General features: G+C 45.1%; 1 protein-coding gene across 1 annotated transcript in view; it reads left to right on the top strand.

Annotated features, from left to right (window-relative positions):
• VSIG1 (V-set and immunoglobulin domain containing 1) overlaps window positions 1-20,877 on the top strand; it is a 28,587-nt gene extending 7,710 nt beyond the window's left edge. The window contains exons 3-8 of the mRNA XM_063142053.1: window positions 8,020-8,180; window positions 10,770-10,968; window positions 16,119-16,286; window positions 17,358-17,477; window positions 19,694-19,832; window positions 20,685-20,877. Coding sequence (XP_062998123.1) covers window positions 8,020-8,180; window positions 10,770-10,968; window positions 16,119-16,286; window positions 17,358-17,477; window positions 19,694-19,832; window positions 20,685-20,877 — 980 coding nt within the window. The remainder of the gene's footprint in view (window positions 1-8,019; window positions 8,181-10,769; window positions 10,969-16,118; window positions 16,287-17,357; window positions 17,478-19,693; window positions 19,833-20,684) is intronic.
• Window positions 20,878-24,181: the final 3,304 nt, after the last annotated feature.

Raw genomic sequence — 24,181 nt, 5'->3', positions numbered from 1 at the left:
GTGGAGGCTGGTGGCTCTAAGGTCAGTGGGGCAGCGAATCCACTCTGGTTTCAGCCAAATTCTGTCAGAACTCTAAAAGAGCTAACCAAGAAGCACCTTTTGAGCCCTGACTGAAACCCAGAGCGCATTCGCCACCTCATTGATATCAGAGCCTCCAGCCTCCATTGGTTGCACTGTATTGTCTGGAGTGAAAAATGCATTTGTTTGTATGTGGCATGCAAACAAAATATATTTTAAAGTGAGAATTGGGACTTGTAACAAAATATGGAGGACTCCTGTTTGCTTTTCCAGACCATTTGCCAGCCATTCCTTCCTCCTCAATACACCAGTTCCGTTTCACCACCACCACCACTAGTTATGGGTTCTGTTCCCCTTTTGTTTTTTTTCTAAAGCATCGTTATTAGTAGTATTTGCATTTCTGCTTACTTTGGGGCTTCCCTGAACCTGCTAATACTCCCCTCTTGTGCATGGGTGGTGCACTTTTGACCACCTACATAACAGGACTCACAGCCTGGACATCCTTCTCTGTGATCTCCTGCCAAAGGAAGTGAGGCAGGTGGCTACCAGTAGGAGGGCCTTCTCTGCTGTGGCACCCCGGCTGTGGAATGAGCTCCCTAAGGAGGTCCGCCTGGCACCTACACTATATTCTTTCAGATGCCAGGTGAAGACTTTTTTATTCTCTCAGCATTTTAACAGTCTACAAATTAAATTATAACTTGGCTGTTTTAAATTTGTATTATAAATTTGTATTTCTGCACCACTGCTGATTTTATCCTGGTTGTGCTCTTATATTGTGTTGTATATCATGTTTTTATACTGTTAGTTTTATACTTTGAATGGTTTTAAATTTTGTGAAACGCCCAAGGAGCTTCAGCTATTGGGCGGTTTAGAAATGCAATAAATAAATAAATAAATAAAATCAGAAATCCAAATTGGGGGCCCTCTGTGGCTTCTTTTTGTTTGCACCGTCTAAATATTGCTGTCTTGTTAGGGAAGATTAATGAATCCATTTTGACAAGGATATGGATGCTTAAATAATAATGTAACAAAGTGAAGGAATGGGACATGCTGCCCAATGACTTGATGTGGAAAAAAACAGCAAGGTTCATAGTCCTATAAAATAGGAAGCAAACATTTATTCCAATGCTGCTACCTAGTGGCAATGTACGGAAATAAACCACGCCAGACTTCTCCGCGGTTCACAGTCAATCTCTAAAACAGGGAAGGGGGATTTGGACTACAGATGTTCTTGGACTGCAACTCCCATCATCCCTTTACGGTGACCCTATGGAAAGGAGGACCGGGCTCCTGTATCTTTAACTGTTGTGATGAAAAGGGAATTTCAGAAGGTGTCATTGGTCTGCATGCAGCACCTGGTGAAATTCCCTCTTCATCACAACAGTTAAAGCTGCAGGAGCCCTGCCCTCTTTTGTATCTGGTCACTCTAGTACAGCTAGAATTATGCTCCACTGCTACCCTGTTCAGACTCCCCCTCCCCACCCCACGGATGCTTTTCATCAACAAAAACTTTGAGGGGCTGTTACACAGATCTGCTAAGCAATGTTTACTCTGGCCCTAAGGCATTTTCTAACTTTGCATATGGTCACTGAAATCCATATTAATAGCTGAGCATGTTTTTTTAGAAACTAACCATTTAATTTATTAATTTTGCATCCTGCCTTTCCTCTGAGGAACCCAATGCAGCATATAGGGTTGTCTACCACTCCATTACCTCCTTGCAACAACCCTGCAAGATAGATTTAGCTAAGACAGAGAGCCCCAAGGTCACCTGGTGAGCTTCATGGCTGAGCAGAGATTTGAACTCAGGTCTTCCCAAGCCTAACATTCCAGATAGGCCTTCTCCAATCTTATGCCCTCCCGTTGTTTTGAATTTCAGTTTCCATCAGTCCCAGCCAACATGGCTAATGGTCAAGAATGCTGGGAGTTGTAGTCCAAAACAGCTGGAATGCACTAGGTTAACCACCCAGAGAGCTTTGGCTATGGGCGGTATAGAAATGTAAATCACCATCATCAGTTGAGGAACACTGTTCTAATCACTACAACACATGATCTCCAAGTGAGAGGAGTTACCTCTTATTCTGTATCTACATTCACTGGCTCAGGCGCTTATTCACTAGAAGTTTCAGTTGTCCGGCAATGAACCTTACATACTTTTGCAGCAAGTGGGCCCTTATCTAACAATAGGGAGGAAAATGGGAACGGCCCAGACAACAGAAACACCCTGTTCGCAGACTCTGAGTCAGCCTTGACTATGTTCAAAGGCCCATTCATGTGTAACTCCTACTCATGCATGGCAGACACACAGCCATTTCTCTTTTGACATGAGACACCATCCCACTCCAACACACTCCACAAGGCCACCCTTCAGATACTAGCATAAAGGCCACATCGTTATCGGTACTAGTAGTCCAAGGGCGAAACATACTGTTCATCGAATCATAGAACTGTTGAGTTGGAAGGGACCACAAGGGTCATCTAGTCCAACCCTCTGCAATGTGCAGGAAAACCAATTAAACCACCCATCAGAGGTGGATGTTCAGCCTCTTCTTAAAAACTTCCGGAGATGGAGAACCCACAATATGCGTAGGTAGACTGTTCCACTGTTGTACAGATCCTACCATCAAGTTTTGCTTTATATTTAATCAGAATCAAGGTAGCTGTAACTTTTACTCATTATTTCGGGTCCTAATTTCTGTGGCCATGGAAAATAGTTCTTGACCATCTTCCCTGTGGCATCCTTTTATGTACGTGAACGCTGCGATCATTTCTCCCCTCAGTCGTCTTTTCTCCAGACTGAACATCCCAAGTTCCTTCAGCCTGTCCTCATAGGGCCTGTCCTTAAGTCCCGGTATCAACTTCGTAGCCCTCCTCTGAACCTGTTCTAACCTGTCAATGTCCTTCTGGAAATGTGGTGCCCAGAATCGTACACAATACTCCAGGTGTGGTCTCACTTAGTACAGAGGACTAAGGACTTCATGCGTCTTTGATACAATGCTTCTTCTAATGCCAGTGTGGTGTAGTGGCTAAGGTGTTGGACTGGGAGTTGGGAGATCCGGGTTCTAGTCCCCACTCAGCCATGGAAATCCACTGGGTGACTTCGGGCCAGTCACAGGCCACAGCTAGACCTAAAGTTTATCCTGGGATCATCCTGTGTGTCACCTAGATGAACAGGTTTGACTCCTGGATGATCCAGGGATAAACCTTAGGTCTAGCTATGACCACAGATTCTCAGCCCAACCTACAGGGACACGGAATAACGAGTTCAAGTTAAAGGAAGCCAGATTTCAGCTGGACATCAGGAAAAACTTCCTGACTGTTAGAGCAGTACGACAATGGAATCATTTACCTAGGGAGGTTGTGGGGTCTTCCACACTAGAGGCCTTCAAGAGGCAGCTGGACAACCATCTGTCAGGGATGCTTTAGGGTGGATTCCTGCACTAGATGGCCTTGTAGGCCCCTTCCAACTCTGCTATTCTATGATTTTATACCTCACAGGGTTGTTGTTGTGAGGATAAAAGGGAGAGGAGGAGGACTATGTATGCTGCCTTGGGTTCCTTGGAGGAAAAAGGAGGGATATAAATGAAATAAATAAATAAAATAAATAAATAATGCAGCCCAGAACTGCATTAGCCCTTCCTGCGGCTGTCTCACATGGTTGACTCATATTCAGATTGCTGTCCACAACCACACCCAAATCTTTCTCCGATGTAGTGCTACTCATGTAGCCATGAATTTACTCCCACTATGTCAGTCCTCCAGAAGCTGTATGGAGGTTACTTCCCTTCTACACAAATGAGGACTTTTGGTCCTCGCTTCCCCACACCCATCACAACTGAACGACATTCGCTTCCTTTCCGCAGGCCTCAAGCCCATCTCCTCCCCCCCATTTTAAAACCCAGCATTTCTTAGGGGGCTGCTTCTATTCCTCCACCACCACGACCTCAGAGCGTTCGCTGCTGCTTACACCACCATTCCTGCAGCCAATATGGCCTCTCTGAAAGTGGATTTGACTTCCAAAGCCAAAATCCTTCTCTACATCCTCACTTCTGTGTTTTCCTCCCTGTGTGGCACGGAACTACATGGGAGCTGTTTTACCCCAACCACCTCAGGCTCCTGGCCATGGCACGGAAACATTCTGATTGGCTGTTCAAGTTTGAGTGTTGAACTTTTTCAAATTTGCAAATTTTTCAAGCTTCAGTTTAAAAGAAAAATGAGCAAAATCGGTCTGGTAGATCTCGAGTAATAAGCCTTATGCTACCGTCTTCTTATATAAGAAGATACACATGGTATTTCAAGCCTGCTCATTGCAGGATTTGTAAAGAACACCGGCGGATTTGTTATATCATCACCATCATCTCTGTGATTCCTTCTAAACACAAACTCAGAAGTTCAAGTGCCGATCAGTTTGAAAATGAAACATACTCACCCCCATCCACAAATAAGGTAATGCTCCCTGCATACTCAAAGGACTCCCTAGTTACACCAAAGTATATAAGCTTTAAAGTTCTAAAAAATTAAAGTTCTAAAATTAAAATAAAAGTTCTAAAATTCTAAATATAGTCAATTACAAGGCCAATATAGTCAATTACAAGTGCGTTTATATTTTTGTTAAAATTCAGCTAAGAGGATTTGGGTTAAAAAATTCAACTGTATTGACTTTATTCACCAAATATGATCACATTTATTATTGTAAATTACACTTTGATTTACATTAGCTCCATTTGCCTTGTAATTGACTATGACATACTTTTTGTGGTCCTTTTTGTTCTGGCTTGACCAAACTATAATATGCCACACAACACACACACACACACACACACACACACTGCAATAAATGTCCCCGAATTACCATATATAGCTTTATCTGGAAGTCTATGAGAATGGACGTTACTTTCCCCAGGTGAGTAAATCTGTGGGCTCACATGGAGTCGTTGCTATGTTTGCATTTTAGTGTCTACATGTTTATGATTTAGGACTGGTCTTTTCAGTTTCCTTGCTATTGACTCACACCGTCTGTTAACATGCAGTGCCTGGTACCAGAGCTTTCTATTTTCCAACCTATCTTGAGATAAGGGTTTCTTTCCACGCGACCAGCTACATGCTCCTGAACCAATATGGCAAGTACCAACTGTTGTGCCTTGCTCAGACCTAGAGCTAACTACTGGAGAAAACCTAGGAAGGTTAGTGAGTCCATTTCAGGAACGGGGAAAATAATTTGGTGATGTTAAGAATCCAATTATTCTTAAGTGCCTTCAGTAAATTCAAATTAAAAACATAAAAACATAAGAAGTGGAATGCTGGATCAGACCAAGGGTCCATCTAGTCCAGCACTCTGTTCACACAGTGGCCAACCAGCCATCGGCCAGGGATGAACAAGCAGGACATGGTGCAACAGCACCCTCACGCCCATGTTCCCCAGAAATTGGTACACACAGGCCTATTGCCTTGAACACTGGAGATAGCACACAACCATCAGGGCTAGTAGCCATTGATAGCCTTTGCCTCCAGGAATTTATCCAACCCTCTTTTAAAGCCATCCAAATTGGTGGCCATCACTATATCTTGTGGTAGTGAGTTCTATAGTTTAACTATTAACTGTGTGAAGAAGCCCTTCCTTTTATTTGTCCTGAATCTCCCACCCATCACCTTCAAGGGATGACCCCAGGTTCTAGCATTTTCAGAGAGGGAGAAAAATGTCTCCCTATCCACCTTTTCCACACCATGCATAATTTTGTACATCTCTATCATGTCTCCCCTTAGCCTTTTTTCCCCCAAGCTAAACGATCCCACTTGCTGTAACCTTTCCTCATAGGGGAGATGCTCCAGCCCCTAAAATCATAAAATAACAATGAAATTAAGAAATGGGGTGCACTGTGAATGAGTATAGATCTTTAAAAATAAAGCATGTGCAGTGATGTTGTCCTATCGGAATCCTTGTAAACCTCAGTTGCAAGCTTGCATTGCAACTTAAATTTAAATGTTGGAATGGTAACTCCATGGTTTCTCAGCATCAATAATGGTGGTTCAGTCTAACTATCCCTATATGTCTTACTGAATTGTTAGGTTTATTATTAACACATATTTCAACAGTACACACCCTATGAAATGATTTCGGTTGAACAAATCACACAGCTACCCTGAGAACAGCCTTATGGATCTGATAAAGCCCTCTGTTGACTTGCCAATATGGTGCTGATAAGCGAAATGAGAAGCCTGTTTTTTAAAACCTCAGTTGAGATTTGCCTGTTCACACATCAGCATCTTCTGAACTGCCTTCTCTCCTGGCGCATGGAAACGCCAGCAGCCATGTTGAAGATATTTCTAATTCTAGCCGCAATCACAGGTAAGATTCACATGATATGCAGCAGTTAAAATTAAAAACCAGATCTTTCTTTCTTTCTTTCTTTCTTTCTTTTTCAGACTGTCATATAAATAAGCAATATATTTTGGGGACATACTCTAAAGGATACCAAAATGGCCATTGAAACAAACCAATGCATTTTGATGTACATTCAATGTCCTTCATTTTAGTATGTCCCTATATTTTGTGAACAGAGAACAAACACTGAGGATGTGAAATTAAGTTATTCCTGTGGATGACCAACTCGGACTTCTAATTCTGTGATACGTCTTTAAATGGTTTGAATTTACCTGTTAGTAGTGGGGTGACTAAATAAGAGGGAACTTGGAAGATATCTAGATTAGGTCAATGTGCATTAACAATGGGGCAAAGAATCTAATTGCCTGCACTTGATGGTCAGGACACAAAGAATCATGAAACTAGTCCTGTGAGCCAATTGCCGCTTTAGACTTGTTTCTCTTGAACTACTTCTGCCCTGTATGCCTCATGTAAAAGTGAGTTTCAAAAGTCATTTGCGATTTGACATGGGAGTCAGCTGTTCAAAGGGGGGAAAAGTAGATTGGGCTGCTACAAGCTATCTGGGCAAGTACAAGCCATCAGGGATTCCCATGGCTTTGTAAGGTGCTTCCAGATGGAGGGCTTCCAGAGGTACCATCCTGCACTGGTTGCATCTTTTCTTTCTAAGAAGAAAATCTTTTCTGCTAAGAAAAAAGATTCTAGTTGTCTAGATTCTGGCAAGAAAATCTCCTTTAAGACTTTCATAGAATCAGAGAATAGTAGAGTTGGAAGGGGCCTATAAAGCCATCGAGTCCAACTCCCTGCTCCATGCAGGAATCCACCTCAAAGCATCCCTGACAGGTGGTTGTCTAGCTGCCTCTTGAATGCCTCTAGTGTGGGAGAGCCCACAACCTCCCTACGTTATTGGTTCCATTGTCATACTGTTCTAACAGTCAGGAAGTTTTTCCTGATGTCCAGCTGGAATCTGGCTTCCTGTAAATTGAGCCCATTATTCCATGTCCTACACTCTGGGAGGATCAAGAAGAGATCCTGGCCCTCCTCTGCGTGACAACATTTCAAGTCCTTGGAGGGTGCCATCATGTCTCCCCTCAGCCTTCTCGTCTGAAGGCTGAACATGCCCAGTTCTTTCAGTCCCTCCTCATAGGGCTTTGTTTCCAGAACCCTGTTCATCCTCGTTGCCCTCCTCTGAACTCCCTCCAGCTTGTCTGCATCCTGTCAATGTAAATGGAGAGTTAGATTCTCCACACTTTTCTTATTCAGAGCTGTTTTGTCATCTAGTGTACAAATTTATGTTTACGCTTGTTGGGGATGTCAGTGTTTCCAAAGGTGACGTACTATAAGATTATGTAAATACCTTGTAGTGATACTGTTGAAATGAAATGTGTTGCATTGCCACAAATAATGAGCTATTTATGCTTTATTTATGTGGAGCACCCTGGACAGCTCCTTTAGAGTTCTGACTTATTCTGACTGAAACCTGGAACTGATTCACTGCCTCCACTGATCTCTGATGCTGATCAGCAAGCATTAAAGGGAACATACCGGAACAACATCAGTTCCTTGGTATATCTTGGCCCTGACTGACCCTCTCCCCGGCCATTCTTTCCCCCTGCCTACAGGTCCTGTGAGCTGCATAACCCTGACTGTTCCACAGAAGTCTGTAAACACAACAGTTGGTGGAAACATCACTCTTCTCTGCACATATCAACTGCAGGAGCCCGGACCGAAGCTGTTAATCCAGTGGAGTTTTTACAGTGCCAGACAGAAAAACAGCACATCAGTAAGGAGTCATATTCTTTTTTAAAAAAACCCAAAAACAACACATTGGAATAGTTATCTGTTGCCTAATGCCGGCAGTTTTGAAATCCAAAGGTTATTTTGAATGTGGTTTTAAAGTATTTCTAGAACTGTCCAGCCTAAATATCAAAAAGACCTTTTGGGTGAAAAGATGAGAATCCTTTGGATTAACCCGTTGCTGCCAAGAAGCCCTTTCCAGCTGAATTGTTATCAGTAGGAAGGTCTTTAACCAAAGCCTCAAAGTTAAATAAAGTGACAATTTGAGACTAACAGATGGTCTGGAAATTTAAACATGCCCTCCCCGAGTTCTAGAGAATAGACCTCAAAACCTAGAGACCATAGACTAGATATATTAGCCTTCCTCAACCAAGAGACTTCCAGATGTGATGGACTACAGCAGTCTAACACATCTGGAAGTCACCAGGTTGGATAAGACTTCTGAAATACACCTTGCTCGTTTAAAAAATCCAACTTATTTGGAGTTTCTTCAGCTGAGGGTGTGTTTGGTATAAAAACTCGAAGTCACATTCAGCTCTTAGATCAGCACATTTCTACTCAAATGCAGCCATCCCCGTGCCACTATATGGATGAAAAGTCCATCAGTCATTGTCGAAAGACGGTGTACATGACAGATGCACGGGGGAGATGTAGCTGGACACACAAGGTAAGAAAACCTAAGCCTACACGAAGGGTAATGTTTTCCTATGATTTCTAGCAGTGATCTTGATGTTTTTCTATGGGCTCCAACACATATACTTTTTTCCCTTGGTATGCACCCGCAATTTTGACCTCTGTTTCATTAGCACGGCAAGCACTGGTCCCTTACATGATTGCTGCTGTTGTTGGCTATAATTCATGTAGTTTTGTTTTGTTTTGAATTCATTCATTCATTCATTACCTTTCTATACCACCCAAAAGATGAACCTCTTATTTTACTTGAGTTATAGTATTTTCTAGTTCTCTGTAATTTTTGAATCCCTCCGTATCACTGTACTTTAGTTGGGGAGGCATATAAAATGGCCCCAGGGAACCGCTTTCACTTGTATGACCTTTATTTGAGTTTTGTGTGTGTTCCCGACTGCATTAGCCAACAGTCCTTTGGTAGTTTTTGGGTGTAACCTACTTTTGGTCAACAGACACAGTAGATAACATTGATTCAAAACCTTAGTCAACCCAGCACTCCGTTTCATGAGCATTCCCCCACCTTTTTTTAAAAAAATGCAAATTCAATCAAGCTGATCCATAAAGTAAATAGAGTCATGTTGCTACCCCGAGGCGGGGATTGATAATTATAACTAAATCTAAAAGAAAACGACTGATGCATTTTGATGAACCGAATGGCAGAAATGTTTTTTGTTTCCCTGGAAAGCTTTCAAATGCAGCTAGACTCACCAATGCGTCATTGCTGTAACTCCACCAATGTGGTTGAACACATGCAGAGGCCACCAAAAGAACATCTAGATGTTGGTGGCCCTCATCTGAGGGCTGTAAGTCATTTGTGGACGGCTGACCATGTGGACCTACTTGACCCTGTTGAGAGTCTACATATAAACATCAACCACCAACGGTACATGCCCAATGCAGGCATGGAGACTCTCAAAGGGTTGGATCCATAGATTCCCTTCTGGTGGTGTAATGGAGCTATAGCTCACCAGGATGCAGCTCCGGCACTTTTTAATTAGCAGGAATATTGATGGCCTGCACCACTCCTCTCAAAGCTTAGCTGAAATCCTCAGAGTAGCTTCCTCCAAATGGAGCATCTTCCCACTCAAGCAGGGCATTTCCACTCGACACTACAGATGGATCGGAAATTCATTCAGTTCACATTTTAATGCAGTCGTACTGAATTTCACACTTGCGAACCAAAACTCAGCTGTCCTTTGAAATTCGCATTTCTACCAATGTTTCAACGGAGTTCTCCATTGGGTATATTAAGGGCATATTAATAAATGGGAAAGCTCGAACAAATGACGACGACACATTGCTCCTTGTTTTAATGTAAAGTATTTGGGGGCAGCTTGGTCTTGAATGGGCAATGAAGACCCCTTTGCTTTGCAAAAGACTTAGGCCTTAGCTAGACCTAAGGTTTATCCCAGGATCATCCTGGGGTCATCCCTGTTCATGTAAATGACACACAGGGGATCCCGGGAGCAGGCAGGGACGACCCCAGGACAAACCTTAGGTCTAGCTAAGGCCTTAGTCCTAAGATATGAAACCTCCTAAGTACTGGGTTGTTGATATGGATCAACATGTCTACTTGTAATTTTGGACTCTCCCTGAGGATGTGGCTCTCATGGTTTCATATGATTGGTGAACTTGTGCATTCAGCTTTATCATATTTCTTAAGGGTGAGCAGTGATCAAAAGATGTGAAGTGATTGTGTGGCGTTTAAGTACATGACCCCAGTCATGTGATGCCTGAAATTGGTTTCATTTTTAAAAGTTTTGAACCATTTTGTTTGTGAACTGCCTTGGTGACATCCTTTGCTTGAGAGATGATAAATAAATACTGGGAATAATTTTCCCTTCGTGCCCCACGGCCTATTAGATTAACTTTATATTTTGTGCAACAGGTTTATTATTCACAGAGCGGTGTGTCATACACTTCTCCAGCTTTTAAGGGCCGAATCCAAATTGCAAACAGCACAGGAAATGCAACACTAACAATCTTCAACATGCAGTCATGGGAGACAGGTATTTATACCTGTGAAGTTTTGAATCCTGGAGGTGCAGGTGGCCAGAGTGAAAAATCAATATCCGTCAGCGTACTAGGTATTTGTTTATCCTTATATTCTTGTAAATTTCTTATGCTATGTTGAGTTCAGGATTCGGCGTTAACAAATGAGAAATGCAACAGAATGTTAAGGGTTCCAACCAAACAACTCCTCCCTCCAAATGGAGCACACACACACACACACACACACCCCGCAAGCAGAACATTTCCACCTTAAACTACAGATGGGTCAGAAATTCCTTCAGCTCACATTTTAATGCAATCGAATTTCACACCTACAAAACCAAAACTCAGCTATCCTTTGAAATTGGCATTTCCATGGAGTTCTCCATTGGGCATATTAAGGCTATACTAAAAAATGGGGAAAGTGCAAACAAAAAAGGTGTATATTAGCAAAAACAACATTCAAAGGTGCATTAGAACAATCACTTGCAAAAAATGCTGCATATTATGGCAAAGCTGCATACAAAAGTGAACGCATTAAGAGAAATGCACACAAAAATGCACACACATTTTCATGTGAACTTAAAAAAAAATCTCATATTTGGGCTGAACCGAGTTTAAGACTGGAAACATGAGAAACAGAGAAACTGAAATTGACAGATGTCTTTGTTTTCTACACGCCCACCCTGTTTTGCATTTCCTTTTTGAACTGATATTCAATTAACACTTAGCATCTTGAGGTATTCTGAAACTACTGAGGATGCCCAGTCATCACTGGGCTGTTTTTTTGGGGGGGGGAGGGGGTTGCCCCCTTACATTGTTGTTTAGGGTGACCCTATGAAAAGGAGGACAGGGCTCCTGTACCTTTCACAGTTGTATTGAAAAGGAAATTTCAGTAGGTGTCATTTGTATATACAGGGAACCTGGTGAAACTCCCTCTTCATCACACCAGTTAAAGCTGCAGGTGCCCTGCCCTCTTTTAAATCTGGTCACTCTAGTATAGCTCCTGCATCTTTAACTGTTGTGATGAAGGGGAATTTCACCAGTTTCTCCATATATACAAATGACACCTGCTGAAATTCCCTTTTCAATGCAACTGTTAAAGGTACAGGAGCCCTGTCTTCCTTTTCATATGGTCACCCTATCAAACAACATTGCTCTACTAAAGAGCATATGTCTTGCATGCAGAAGATTTTGGGTTCAATCCATGGCATCTCCAGGTAGGCCAGGAGACTCCTCTCTGAAACCCTGGAAAACTGGTGGATCATTAGCTAGATGTGGGGTGGGCAACACATGTAGGCCCACCATATGAAAAGGAGGACAGGGCTCCTGTATCTTTAACAGTTGTATTGAAAAGGAAATTTCAGCAGGTGTCATTTGTATATATGGAGAACCTGGTGAAAATCCCTCTTCATCACAACAGTTAAAGCTGCAGGAGCCCTGCCCTCTTTTAAATCTGGTCACTCTAGTATAGCTCCTGCACTTTAAGTGTTGTGATGAAGGGGGAATTTCACCAGGTTCTCCATATATACAAATGACACCTGCTGAAATTCCCTTTTCTATGCAACTGTTAAAGATACAGGAGCCCGGTCCTCCTTTTCATAGGGTCACCCTATTGTTGTTGCTGTTGCTTTGTAAAGACATTTTAGACACCTGTAAATCTTGGTCTTCCCAACCGTACTGATACCTCATCCACTTTTTTTTCTCGGTTGCTCCATTGGTCAGTCGGAACCCACCACCTGAGTTTGCCGTTTGAGAGTGAATGAATGAATAAAACTTTATTGAATAAGTCATCTGACCATTTCAAAAGATCACGTCATTGTTAAAAACATACAGGCATTAATTAAAATTTACAATTTAAAACAATATACAGTTCCTATATGATATATTATTTAAAACTAACAGTTAATAAAACCCCTTGTGTTGCGAGATTTAATAAAATCTACTTATTAAGCCATTTTTCTAAAAAAAAATTCCTTATGCTGGCTGCTTTGAGAGCAAAAAGGACAACCCTCTGAGTCACAAAATAATTAGAACCATGTAGGAGGAAGGACAATTTATCCTTCACTGTCCAGTTTCAGTTTGCCGTTTGAGAGTGAGTAATGATCACTTCTTGAAAAAGAGTAAACGTGGGTGGCATGATTCCAGGGGAACTTATGTCTTTTCTATACAATTTGGGCCCGAGGATGTGTCCTGACATGCATCCTTGCAGAGATCAACCTGCTGTGGGACCGTCACCAGCACATTTTGGTCAGACATGCAGTCGTCTCCGCAGGATCGAGCTCAGAACAAACCGGCTGTGCTAATGCAAGCCGGCTGTGCAGAGCACTGATTGGCTGTCCCTGGCAGCATCTAATGGTTGTGCTTTTGTGTTCTTTTAAAATAAAAAGCAGTGGCCGCAGACCTGCCACAGGAGGGGAAGCTGAGTCATCCTGCAACAGGGGAAAAAATGGTTGACTTTTCTTTGTACGCATATCTGTATGCTAGGGCTGTGCTCCGCTTCGCTTCTTAGGACCGATAGCGGAGCGGCCTAATCTGCCTCCGACAAAGGCGGAGATGGATCGGGTTGGGGGAGCTGCGGATCGAGACCAAGTGGGTCAAGACCAAGCAGATCCTTCGCCTCGATCCGGAGCTCTGAAAAAAAGGTAAGTGTGCCGGGAGGGGGGCTTACCTGGTGCCACCGCAGTCCATGCAGCAACGGTGGCAGAGCCAGGTAAGGAGGCAGGGGGGAGGAGGGCTTACCAGCCTCTGTCGTGTTCTGGCGGCGGCTTCAACTGAGGCCTTGGGCTCAGTTCAAGCTGCCGCCGGAACGTGATGGAGGCAGGTAAGTGGGGGAGGGGGGGCCTTTTCAATGTAAGTCTATGGGGGAGGGAAACACGGAGTTCCGATCCGGATCCGGAGCCCTGCAGCGGATCGGAGCGGACAATAGGTGAATCAACACGGGGCGGAGCAGACCCGATCCAGAAGTTGCAGATCGGGATCCAGAGCGGATCGGGGGGTCCATGCACAGCCCTACTGTATGCCTCCTTAATTCATTCTGACTTTGATCAGGTGATTACAGTATTTTGCAGACCCATAAATACCATCTGGGGTGCCATAGGAAGCTGTGGATCATCTCCTCCAGAACTACAAGCATGGAGGAGACCTGCTTGTGGATCTTGCCCTCCTCCCCACCCACCCCTCCCAGAAGCTCCACATCAGCTCCGCTTTCTAATCCAACAGCCCTGTTGATTCTGGCTGCCGCCACTCCTTTTATCATTTTATTTATGCATTTTTAGTCTTTAAATTGGATGACTTATATTGTAAGCTGCTTTGAATACTTTTCTTTTTTCTTTTCTTTTTTTAAAGCATTATGAAAACTCTGATACAATAAGAGGAGGTAACGGGATGCTAACACTTTGCTCCAGTCAAGGTTTTAGCGGCAGCTTTCTGCACCCAATGGACGTTTCCATACAGTCTCCAAGGGCAGCCTTGGGTGCATTATGGCAGTGAATGAATGGAATGTTTATTGCTACAAGCGCCAAGCCATCACAACTTGATATAATTAGAAAGATAGAATAATAATAATGATAATGATAATGATAATAATAATAATAATAATAATAATAATAATAATAATAATAATAAAAATATTTCTTACCTGCCTCTCTATTCGGATCAAGGCGGGGAACAACAGTAAGTGTAAATACATAAAATTGATTAAAAACTTAGTACACATTATCAAAACATCCTAAAAACATCCTAAAATTCCACTGGGTAGGCCTGCTGGAAGGGATCCGTCTTAATAGCTTTCTTAAATGCTAAAAGACTAAGTTGATGAATCTCCTCTGGCAGGCCATTCCACAGTCTTTGAGCAGCAGAAGAGAAGGTCCTCTGAGTAATACCTGTCAGCCTAATTTTGGATGGCTGAAGGAAATTCTTCCCAGAGGACCTGAATGTGTGGGGCGAATTGTAGCCTGGACCAACCTGGCTGCCATATTTTGAACTAACTGAAGTTTCCGGACTAGGCACACAGGTAGCCCTATGTAGAGCGCATTGCAGAAGTCAAGCCTCGAAGTGACCAGCGTGTGCACTACCATCTTTAGGTCTTCCGACTCCAGGAAGGGGTGCAGCGAAAGCTGATAGGAAGCACTCCTGGCCCTCGCATCTATCTGAGCTGTCATTTGGAGTGATGGACCCAGAAGCACCCCCAAGCTGCGAACACAGTCTTTCAGGGGGAGTGTAGCCCCATCCAGAACTGGTTGACACACCTCCAAACCCAGGTTGTGGCCTTTGACAGCGAGCACCTCCGTCTTGTCTGGACTCAGCTTCAGTTTGTTTTTCCTCATCCAGCCCATTACCACCTCCAAGCATTCATTCAGAGGAGACACACTATCCTTAGCTGACGCTGTTGTCGAAGGCATAAGAAATATATTTGGGTGTCATCAGCATACTGATAGCACCCCGCCCCATGCCTCCGGATGCCTTCCTTCTACGAGGAAGAAGATGAGCTGATAGAAACACAATAACAATAGTGAGTTTAAAATAAAATAAAGATGTTAAACAAAAGTACAAGAATATAAACGTGCAGAATCACATTAGCATAAGTTAAAAGCTCCCCTATGGGGTACTTTGTTGTTTATTCGTTCAGTCGCTTCCGACTCTTCGTGACTTCATGGACCAGCCCACGCCAGAGCTTTCTGTCGGCCGTCGCCACCCCCAGCTCCCCCAAGGTCGAGTCCGTCACCTCCAGAATATCATCCATCCATCTTGCCCTTGGTCGGCCCCTCTTCTGTTTGCCTTCCACTTTCCCTAGCATCAGCATCTTCTCCAGGGCACTAGACCAATATATATAAAGGAGGACAACATTTTATCTCCAGCTCCCCATTACAATCCTTATAATGGTGTAACAAATGCATGGATAACCATGGCTAGGTCTGACTGCGCCAGGAATGGGCCTGACTGGTGCACCTGCCACAGTCAAAGCACTCCCATCTGCAGGCACCAACGGGCATCCAATAGCAAGGCCGAATCCAGATGTGCCTTTGAGTTATGACTCTGATCTTTTGATATATTGCCAGGAATACATACCTGTTTTCATCTTGTCCACCTGCCTTTACTGCTGATGTATTTGAAAGCTTCATTTCTGGGAAATATCTAGAATAGCTGAAGACAGAGAAGAGAGAACATTTATAATGGTGTTTACGCTGTAGGATTTTGCAGTGACGGAGATCATGGATTTTCCTCTTTTGTTGTTGTCTTCCAGTCGCCCCCTCCAAGCCGATTTGCAGCTTCGGTCAAAGCCGCCATCCTGAGATTGAATTTGGCCACATGGTCACTCTCTTCTGCTTTTCTAACAATGGCCTGCCGAACCCGACGTACCAGTGGCATAGACTGATGGGAGACACCGTTAAGCCTGTGACAGAGCTCTACGGTAAGTAACTTTCCCCGGTTCTTCTAGGTCAGCCTTCCCAACCTGATGCCCTCCAGATGTTCGGAGAGCAACGTCCATCATTCCCAGGCACCATGGCCAATGACTGTGCTAGCTGGGAATTGCCGTCCAACACATCTGGAGGTCAGGTCAGGGAAGGCTGTTCTAGGTAATAAGCTATGTCTGGGATGAGATGACTCAAAGCAGACTTCTGAAAGATACTAGCGATTGTCGGAATTGTTGAGCACCAAAGAGCTTTGGGTCACCTGGGATGAATAAACTCCCAACCTAAAAGGATATTCTATACCAAAAGGAACCCCAATTATATGCAATGCCTAATCTTTTCTCAAAAACATCCAAGGAGGGACATTCCACCCAGGTCCGGCATTAGAGGTCGGGATGGTTAGGAGCCTGCCGGTGGCCCCAGGGCTCAGAAGGGCTCACTGCCAACCCTGCTCATTTGCCAACCCACCATCGGGGTGGTCCTCTTGGCACTGCTGCTTGCCGTCACCACTAGTAACTCACATTCTCCCCCTTGCTGTGTTTACCTGGTGGGCGGCCACTTTGGATGGGAATCTGCAGTGGGGAGCCGCCATCTTAGATCTCCCCCGAATGTAATGTCCAAAGTCAATTGTGTACTATATTTGTCAAGGCCCTCAAATTTGACACAAAAGCATGGCAATAAACCCTACTAGAAATGTGTGAGGAAAAAGTAGGCCCACAAATCACCTCGAGAACATGGAGGTACTACACATCTCACTCACCCTGCCATGTCACTCCCACCATATTTCCCTGAGCCCCATTCCACCCAGATGTCCTGTTCCTGCTTCACCTCATCACCACCAGTAAAGAGCCCACTGCCAGCCCCTAACGTTGAAGAAAGATTCTGCTGTCAGTCCAGTTGGCATTTGTACATAGAACATGAGAGGGAGCCATCTTGTTCTTCACCTCAGGCAGGGAAGTGTCTTCGGCCAACCCTGAAGATGATCCACAGAAGCCAAGTTGACATTTGGATTTCACAGCCATACAGAGCACACATTTTACAACCTGAACTTCCTTCCCATTTTGTTACAGATCCTCAAACTGGCTCCTTGGTTATTGGTAACCTGACAAAGTTTGAAGAAGGCTACTACCAGTGCACGGCTTCTAACTCTCTTGGAAACAGCACCTGTCAAATCGACCTCACTACAAAACGTGGGTTGATGGTACTTATGAAAAGATGTCCTTACTACTTGGGTTTTGGAAGGTCTATTCCTTGGAATGCCTGACTGTTAGCAGAGGGAAAGCATTTACTCATCAAGTAGCAGCCTTGCTGGTACCTGGTCAGGTCTTGTGTGTTCTCTCTAGTACTGTGGTTGTCAATTCAACTCCCCATGGAGCTGCCACTGGGTTTGGGCAGAGTGGCGGCGGTGGTGGTGGTGGTAGACTACCAGCACCTTAGAATATCCTTTAGGGTGTGCACCGCCTTGGCCCCAAACCCTGAATCCTAGTTGGGACCAGATTGGGCCTCCACGGCCTGATGGTGAGCCACTGTCCCACCTGCTGGACTTATTTGACCTGTCTACTTGCGCCAGCAAGCTACCCATCCTCCAAGAGAGCCACCATCTCTAAAGAAGATGGCAGCTCTGACCTACCGTAGATCTAAAGTGGCCAGAAAAGGCAATGTCCAGAAGTGGGCTTTTCTGGCTGCCGTAGTTTGCAGTAGTGGATCTTTGACAGGCCAAAGTAGCTCTCCTGGAGGACAGGTGAGAGCACAGGTCAGGTAAGTCCTGATGGGAATCTACACTATTGTTATTATAACATTATGAATCAGTAACTGTGATGCAAAGCATCACATGATCCTCTGTATCTTCAGTTGTAAATGAGTTGTACTTACCTCCTTGATTTCGTTGTCCCAGTTCGTTGTTGCTGAGTACTAGTGCTTATTTAGAAATCATGTGCCCTGTTCTAACGATGTTAGCTCTTCTCCGAAAATGTTGAATTGAGTGATCAGCCAATTGCTACCCTGGTTTCCAAACGTTGAAATTACGAGCATGAGCAGATGAGTTAGCAAAGGTGGGACAGGAAGGGAAGAAAAAAGGAAGTGGGTGGAGCAAACTGAGAAGCTCGCCTAAACACAGAGGAGACAGAGAACAGCTACAATGGAAGAACAAACAGTGTGCCCTGGATTAATGAATTTATAACGTAAAGGGAAAACTTAAGTAACTCTAGATCCCCATAGTGTGCCCCGTGATTATCAAAACCGACACAGACAGCAACGTTAGAAATGGACAATAACCACGTTATTAGACTAGTGTAGATCTGGCCCTGGGGGCAGCAGCTCACCAGGTTCAGGGGTGAACAGGAAGGGAGGGGAATCCTTATGGCATCAGCCGATCCCATTCGGATTTGGCTCTGAAGTGGGCTGGAGCGGCTCCGACTCAAGGCACCCCAAGGCAAATCGGCCTCCTAGCCAAATTGGGCATGTGTGTGCACAGCCCTAGCACTCTTTTATCTCACACACCAAAACTTGCATGCACTTACCTAAATAAGAACATCTCTTCTCAAAAGATCTACAGGCGTCCTTACTCGCAGTGGTAAATTTCAAAGTGCAGGCACTCATGATGAGTGGTCCCCATAGTTATGTCTCTCCAAGGAGAGTCCAAAATTGCAGGCAGCGGTGTCGATCCATATCAACGCACCAGTTCTAGCCATTTTTTATCTTCTTGTGAAGCTAATGGGTCTTAATTACCCCTGCAAGATCAAGTCACTTCGAAATACAACAAGGAACAATGTATGGTTGTCGGGAAAACACTTGATCATTTTAGTTGCACCTTTTCTGCACTTTTTCCAGCACTACAACAACTTTTTTTTAGGTGCAGTGACTAGAATTGTACACAGTATTCAAAGTGTGGTCACACCATATAAGGGCAAATGTTTTATCTGCATGCTGCTGTTGCAGTGATGGCTTTATTGTACTTTGTGTATTTGTAGGTTTTGAGTGATGATTAATGGTGTTCACGTGTTGCATTATTTTTATATGGGTTATTTAAATAAATAAATCTCTTCCTGCCTCATATATACCTGAAACTCTTGGTGAGACTCTGTACATCTGATGAAGTGGGCTAATAGTCCACAAAAGCTTACATTGGTTTTGCTGCTACAGGCTAGTACGGCTACCCTCTGAAAATCCTTTGCATGTTTACTCAAAAGTAAGCCCCGCATGTGTGTAAGGACTTTAGGGTGGATTCCTGCATTGAGCAGGGGGTTGGACTCGATGGCCTTATAGGCCCCTTCCAACTCTACCATTCCATGATTCTATGACTGGAGTCTCCGACTCTCTTTCTTCATTCACTGCATTTCACTTTGGTTCTAAAGCTCTGCCACTTGCCTCTCTTTATAAAATGACAAAGTCTTCTGTTTTCTTTCAGATTCAGAAAGCGGCATTATTATTGCAGCATTAATTGCAGCTATCCTAGCAGCTGCTCTGATCTGCATTATCGTCTGGATTGTAGCCTCAAAGGAGACGAAAAAGAAGAGAAAAGAAAAAGCTGCCAAAGAAGAAGTGCAGTAAGTTTTCAAGGACCCTTTCTCAAGGAAAACCTCCTCGGCTCTTTGCCTCTCCTGACGAGACTTGATTCCAGATTGAAAGGCTGGCTTTGGCTTGTCAGAGGAGGGCAACAGGAATGATCAGGGGTCTGGCAATGAAGCCCTACGAGGAGAAACTGAAAAAAGTAGGCACGTTCAGCCTTGAGAAGAGAAGACGGAGGGGAGACATGATGGCACTCTTCAAATACTTGAAAGGGTGTCTCACAGGAGGGCCAGGATCTCTTCTCGATCATCCCAGAATGCAGGACACAGAATAATGGGCTCAAATTGCAGGAAGCCAGATTCCAGCTGGACATCAGGAAAAACATCCTGACTGTTAGAGCAGTATGACAATGGAACCAATGACCTAGGGAGGTTGTGGGCTCTCGCACACTAGAGGCATTCAAGAGGCAGCTGGACAACCACCTGCCAGGGATGCTTTAAGGTGGATTCCTGCATTGAGCAGGGGGTTGGACTCGATGGCCTTGTAGGCCCCTTCCAACTCTACTATTCTATGATTCTATGTAGGCCGGTTGCTTCCTGCCTCCTATTACAGAGGCAGAACATACATCTTGCTGCTGTTGTACCTGCTGCGTGGCTTGAGTGGGCATCTTCAAAGCCCTCAGCCACCTGCATGCTTTGCGGAGGGGAAGAAAGAGGGAGATTGGAGAACTGTAACTAGAGGATCAGATGGCTAAATTGATTTGGCTACTATGAGATGGCTGTAGCCATTGAGACCTCCTTTGCCTTGCATGGCATTTCTGAAAATGCTCCTTTGGGGATGTGCAGCATAAGAAAAACATGTTCAGCCTGATTTGACTTTGTCTTCTACAGGATTACGACTCAGAAAGAGCCCCTGACCGCTGAGTATGCAGCTGTGCCCAGCCAGGAAAGTGTACCTGTTGCAGCTGTGCCATCAAGCAAAGAATCCAATGAGACAAACGAATATGTTACCCCCGAGGAGATCGAACTTGCCGAAGTGCCCGAAAACGAGATGCAAGAAACGGAGCACCAACCCATCGCCTAAACTCTCCCAGGATCATACAGGGACCCAACGGCAACTTTAACAAATTAGTCCAAGGCAAAGTCATATTCAGCATTGCCCCCACCCAGCAAAGGTAATCCGCACGCCCAAAGCACGCTTCCATACGCAGATCTGCTTCGGGATCTGGGCCCACGGGTGCAAAAGGGCGGTTGACTTTTGTCTCCCATGGCTGGATGTGAAGGCTCAGCACCCAGAGCTGCGCACATGCTTCTGTCTCCTGGACTGGGACCTGCATGCGCATCACTGACTAGCCGGTCAATAGCGTTAGCTTTCCCCTCCTCTGCCAAGTGAATGGCGGTCATCTAGGGTGTGATCCTTGCCTGCTGCTGTTTATGGGAATCTTTAAGTCAGGGTGGTGAAATGGCTGTCCTAGGGGCTGGATCCTGCTTGCAATGTTTTTTGATCTTGCTAATGCACCCCGCCCCCCTTCTCCCCAGTCCCTGGCATGGCAATTAAGTTCAGCAGCAGCAACAAATTCCAATTCGTGCAAATGGGACTTTTGCTTTTAGCCTGCCTGCTGTATGGGGATAATTGGCAGGGTGGATGGAGAAGTCATCGCTGGGAAGGGATAACCCTGCCCCTTCTCTACCCTCTGAAAATCTCCCCGCAGCAAATAAGCTTAGGGAAAAAAGCTCTCATTTGGGAACTTTTTTTCAAGGCCTAATTGCTGCATGGACAGGGGTGGGGGGAGTTAAGAGGAGCGGTTTGCAATTGGGGAGGAAAGTCAGGGAAAGACAATGGATGGACGGGGCCATGGATGGATGATTGTTATAGGAACAATACTGGGTGACTGGATGAGTGATGCGGTGTGTGCGTGTGCTTCATCCCCCGTACCTGCTTCCCTCGGATTATCCCTGCAGTGCTAAGCTGTCGCGGTTGCTGTTTTTGCTACCGGGCGACAGTGATCCTTTGCATAACAGGAAGTGAGTTTAAGGGGGGAAATGTAAAAAAAAAAAAAAAATCATAAAAAAATCAAAGGATGACCCAATTCATTTCAAATTTGGTATGCTTAAGCTCTCCCTAATATCTATTATTGTGCCTATTTTGGTGTCTTTATCTTTAAAGCTTACGCAGATGTAAGCATTTGTTTAAAATCTTGCTCCTGCGCCCCAGCGGCGGCTCGGAAGATATGCTCAAAATATAGGGGCTAAATACAGAGAATCTTTTTGCCTTATTGCACAATTAAGGCAGGATGAATGAGAGTACTTCACAATCAAAGCAGATTATATGGTGGAAAACTTCGGAGTCCTTTGCATGCAATTCACAGTGATTGCACAGTATAATGCTGGTGTGATAAAGCTCTCTCTCTGTGTGAGAGAGACTCTGACCCTGCCGTCCACTGCCTTGTGGCCCCCAACAAGTTAGTCCTGCATCCCTCCTGGTGTTCGGGGAGGCCCTCCATCCTTCTGAGATACAAAACCATGCTTACAAAGAGCTCAAGGAAGGCAGGTACTGCATCCTTAAAATACAATTGCATGCTCTACGTACATTAGCAATTCCTGGGTATACCCCAAGTAGCCACAAAGCTGTGCCCATCCATTTTTCTTTAGGATATGCCTTCTTAAACGAGGTGAGATGTTCAAGACCACCTGTAGCTTTTCTATTAGGGATGTGCTCCGCTTCTAATCAGACCGGAGAAGCAGTAGCGAAGCGGGGGGCTTCGCCGGCCCTTAAGGCGGAGGCGAAGAGGATTGGGGGGCCGGCGGAGCGTGGCGAAGGGGATCGAGGTGAAGGCGGATCCTTCGCCTCGATCCGGAGCTCCGCCGGAAAGGTAAGTGGGGTTTACCGGGCCCTGCCGCTGTCGCTGTCGCCCATGCGGCGACAGCAGCAGGGCCCGGTAACGCCCCCCGCCCTCCTCTCCCTTATCTGCCTCCGTCCGCGGTCCGTCAGCGTCTCCAATTGAGCCCGTGGTTCCAGCAGGAAGTCTGGGCCGCACTTGCGGCCCAGACTTCCTGGTGGAACCACGGGCTCAATTGAAGACGGCAACGGACCACGGACGGAGGCAGGTAAGGCCCCCCTCCTCCTTACCAGGCTCTGCCGCCGTCGCCGCATGGGCGGCGACGGCGGCAGGGCCCGGTAACCCCCCCTATGGAGGGGATCCGGAGCTCCGAGCGGAGCGGAGTGGGCACAGGCGGAGTGGGGGCGGGGCGGAGCGGGCCGATCCGAAAATGGCGGATCTTAAAGTGAAGCGGAGTGGGGGGTCCGTGCACACCCCTATTTTCTATCGATTGCTGATGGAGGCATGACTTTGAGCTGGACTTCTATTCATCCTTTTTAATTCGCTCCCACTTAAGGTGAGCGGATACGTTGGACACTGACCTGGGCGCAGTGGGACAGAGAAAGTGAAGCCTTGTTCTGGTTGCTAAGTTGTTGCTGTTTTACCAGCCCTACTGGACAGAAATTTAGCATTTGCAACTTTTCCTGGCATGGAGAGAGGAAAACTTTCACTTGCTTAATTTCAGCTTTTCACAGAAAGTAACCATCAGTCCTCCTAATGCTTTAATGCTGTAATCCCTGTGAGAACATCTTAATATGTGTGTATTCCTTGCCAACACATTGCGTGCAAAGCAAATGATCACTCCGGTTGACTGGGGACAGGGTGAATTCACACATTCCAGCTGCTGGCATCAGACAGAGCCATTACAGGACTTTTACCTCTTAACTGTTAGGGGAGAGGCCATAGTTCAGCAGTGGGGCTTTGCTTGCAAGAGGTCCCAGGTTCTTTTCCTGGCATCTCCAGGGCGGGCGAGGAAAAGCTCCTCCCAGAAACCTTGGGAAGCCGCTGCCGATCAGTACCGACAAGACTGGGCTAGATGGATCAAAGGTCTGACTCAGTGGCCCTGTTCAGAAGACACCTTAAACCACAGCTTAAACCACCTTATTCACCGTGGTTAAAGCTGTGCTTTAAGGTGCCTTCTGAACAGGGCCAGTATAAGACAGCTTCCTATTTTCCTTAGATTTGCCTAAATAAGACCTGGCTACGGAGTTCATGGCTGGCACACACCCTTCCTTTCCAACTGATCCCTCTAAGGCCTGGTAACTCACGCTAGCAATTTCACACGTTTAAACTGCACATGTTCTTAGCAGTAAAGTTCTGTCAACTTCAATACAAGTTTCTTTCCACTAAATGGGCATGCGATCAGGATGTCAGGTTCCCACATAATAAGTTGCTATAGATGGAAAAAAAGAATGCCAAGGGGCATACAACCGCATGTAATGATTTGCTTATTAAGAATGTAAGATAACTGAACATAGAATCATAGAATAGCAGAGTTGGAAGGGGCCT

The sequence above is a fragment of the Elgaria multicarinata genome, chromosome 15 (assembly GCF_023053635.1).
Source record: "Elgaria multicarinata webbii isolate HBS135686 ecotype San Diego chromosome 15, rElgMul1.1.pri, whole genome shotgun sequence".
In the NCBI taxonomy this organism is placed as follows: domain Eukaryota; kingdom Metazoa; phylum Chordata; class Lepidosauria; order Squamata; family Anguidae; genus Elgaria; species Elgaria multicarinata.
Note: the sequence above shows the minus strand (reverse complement) of the source record. Positions and strands in the feature narration are given on the sequence as shown.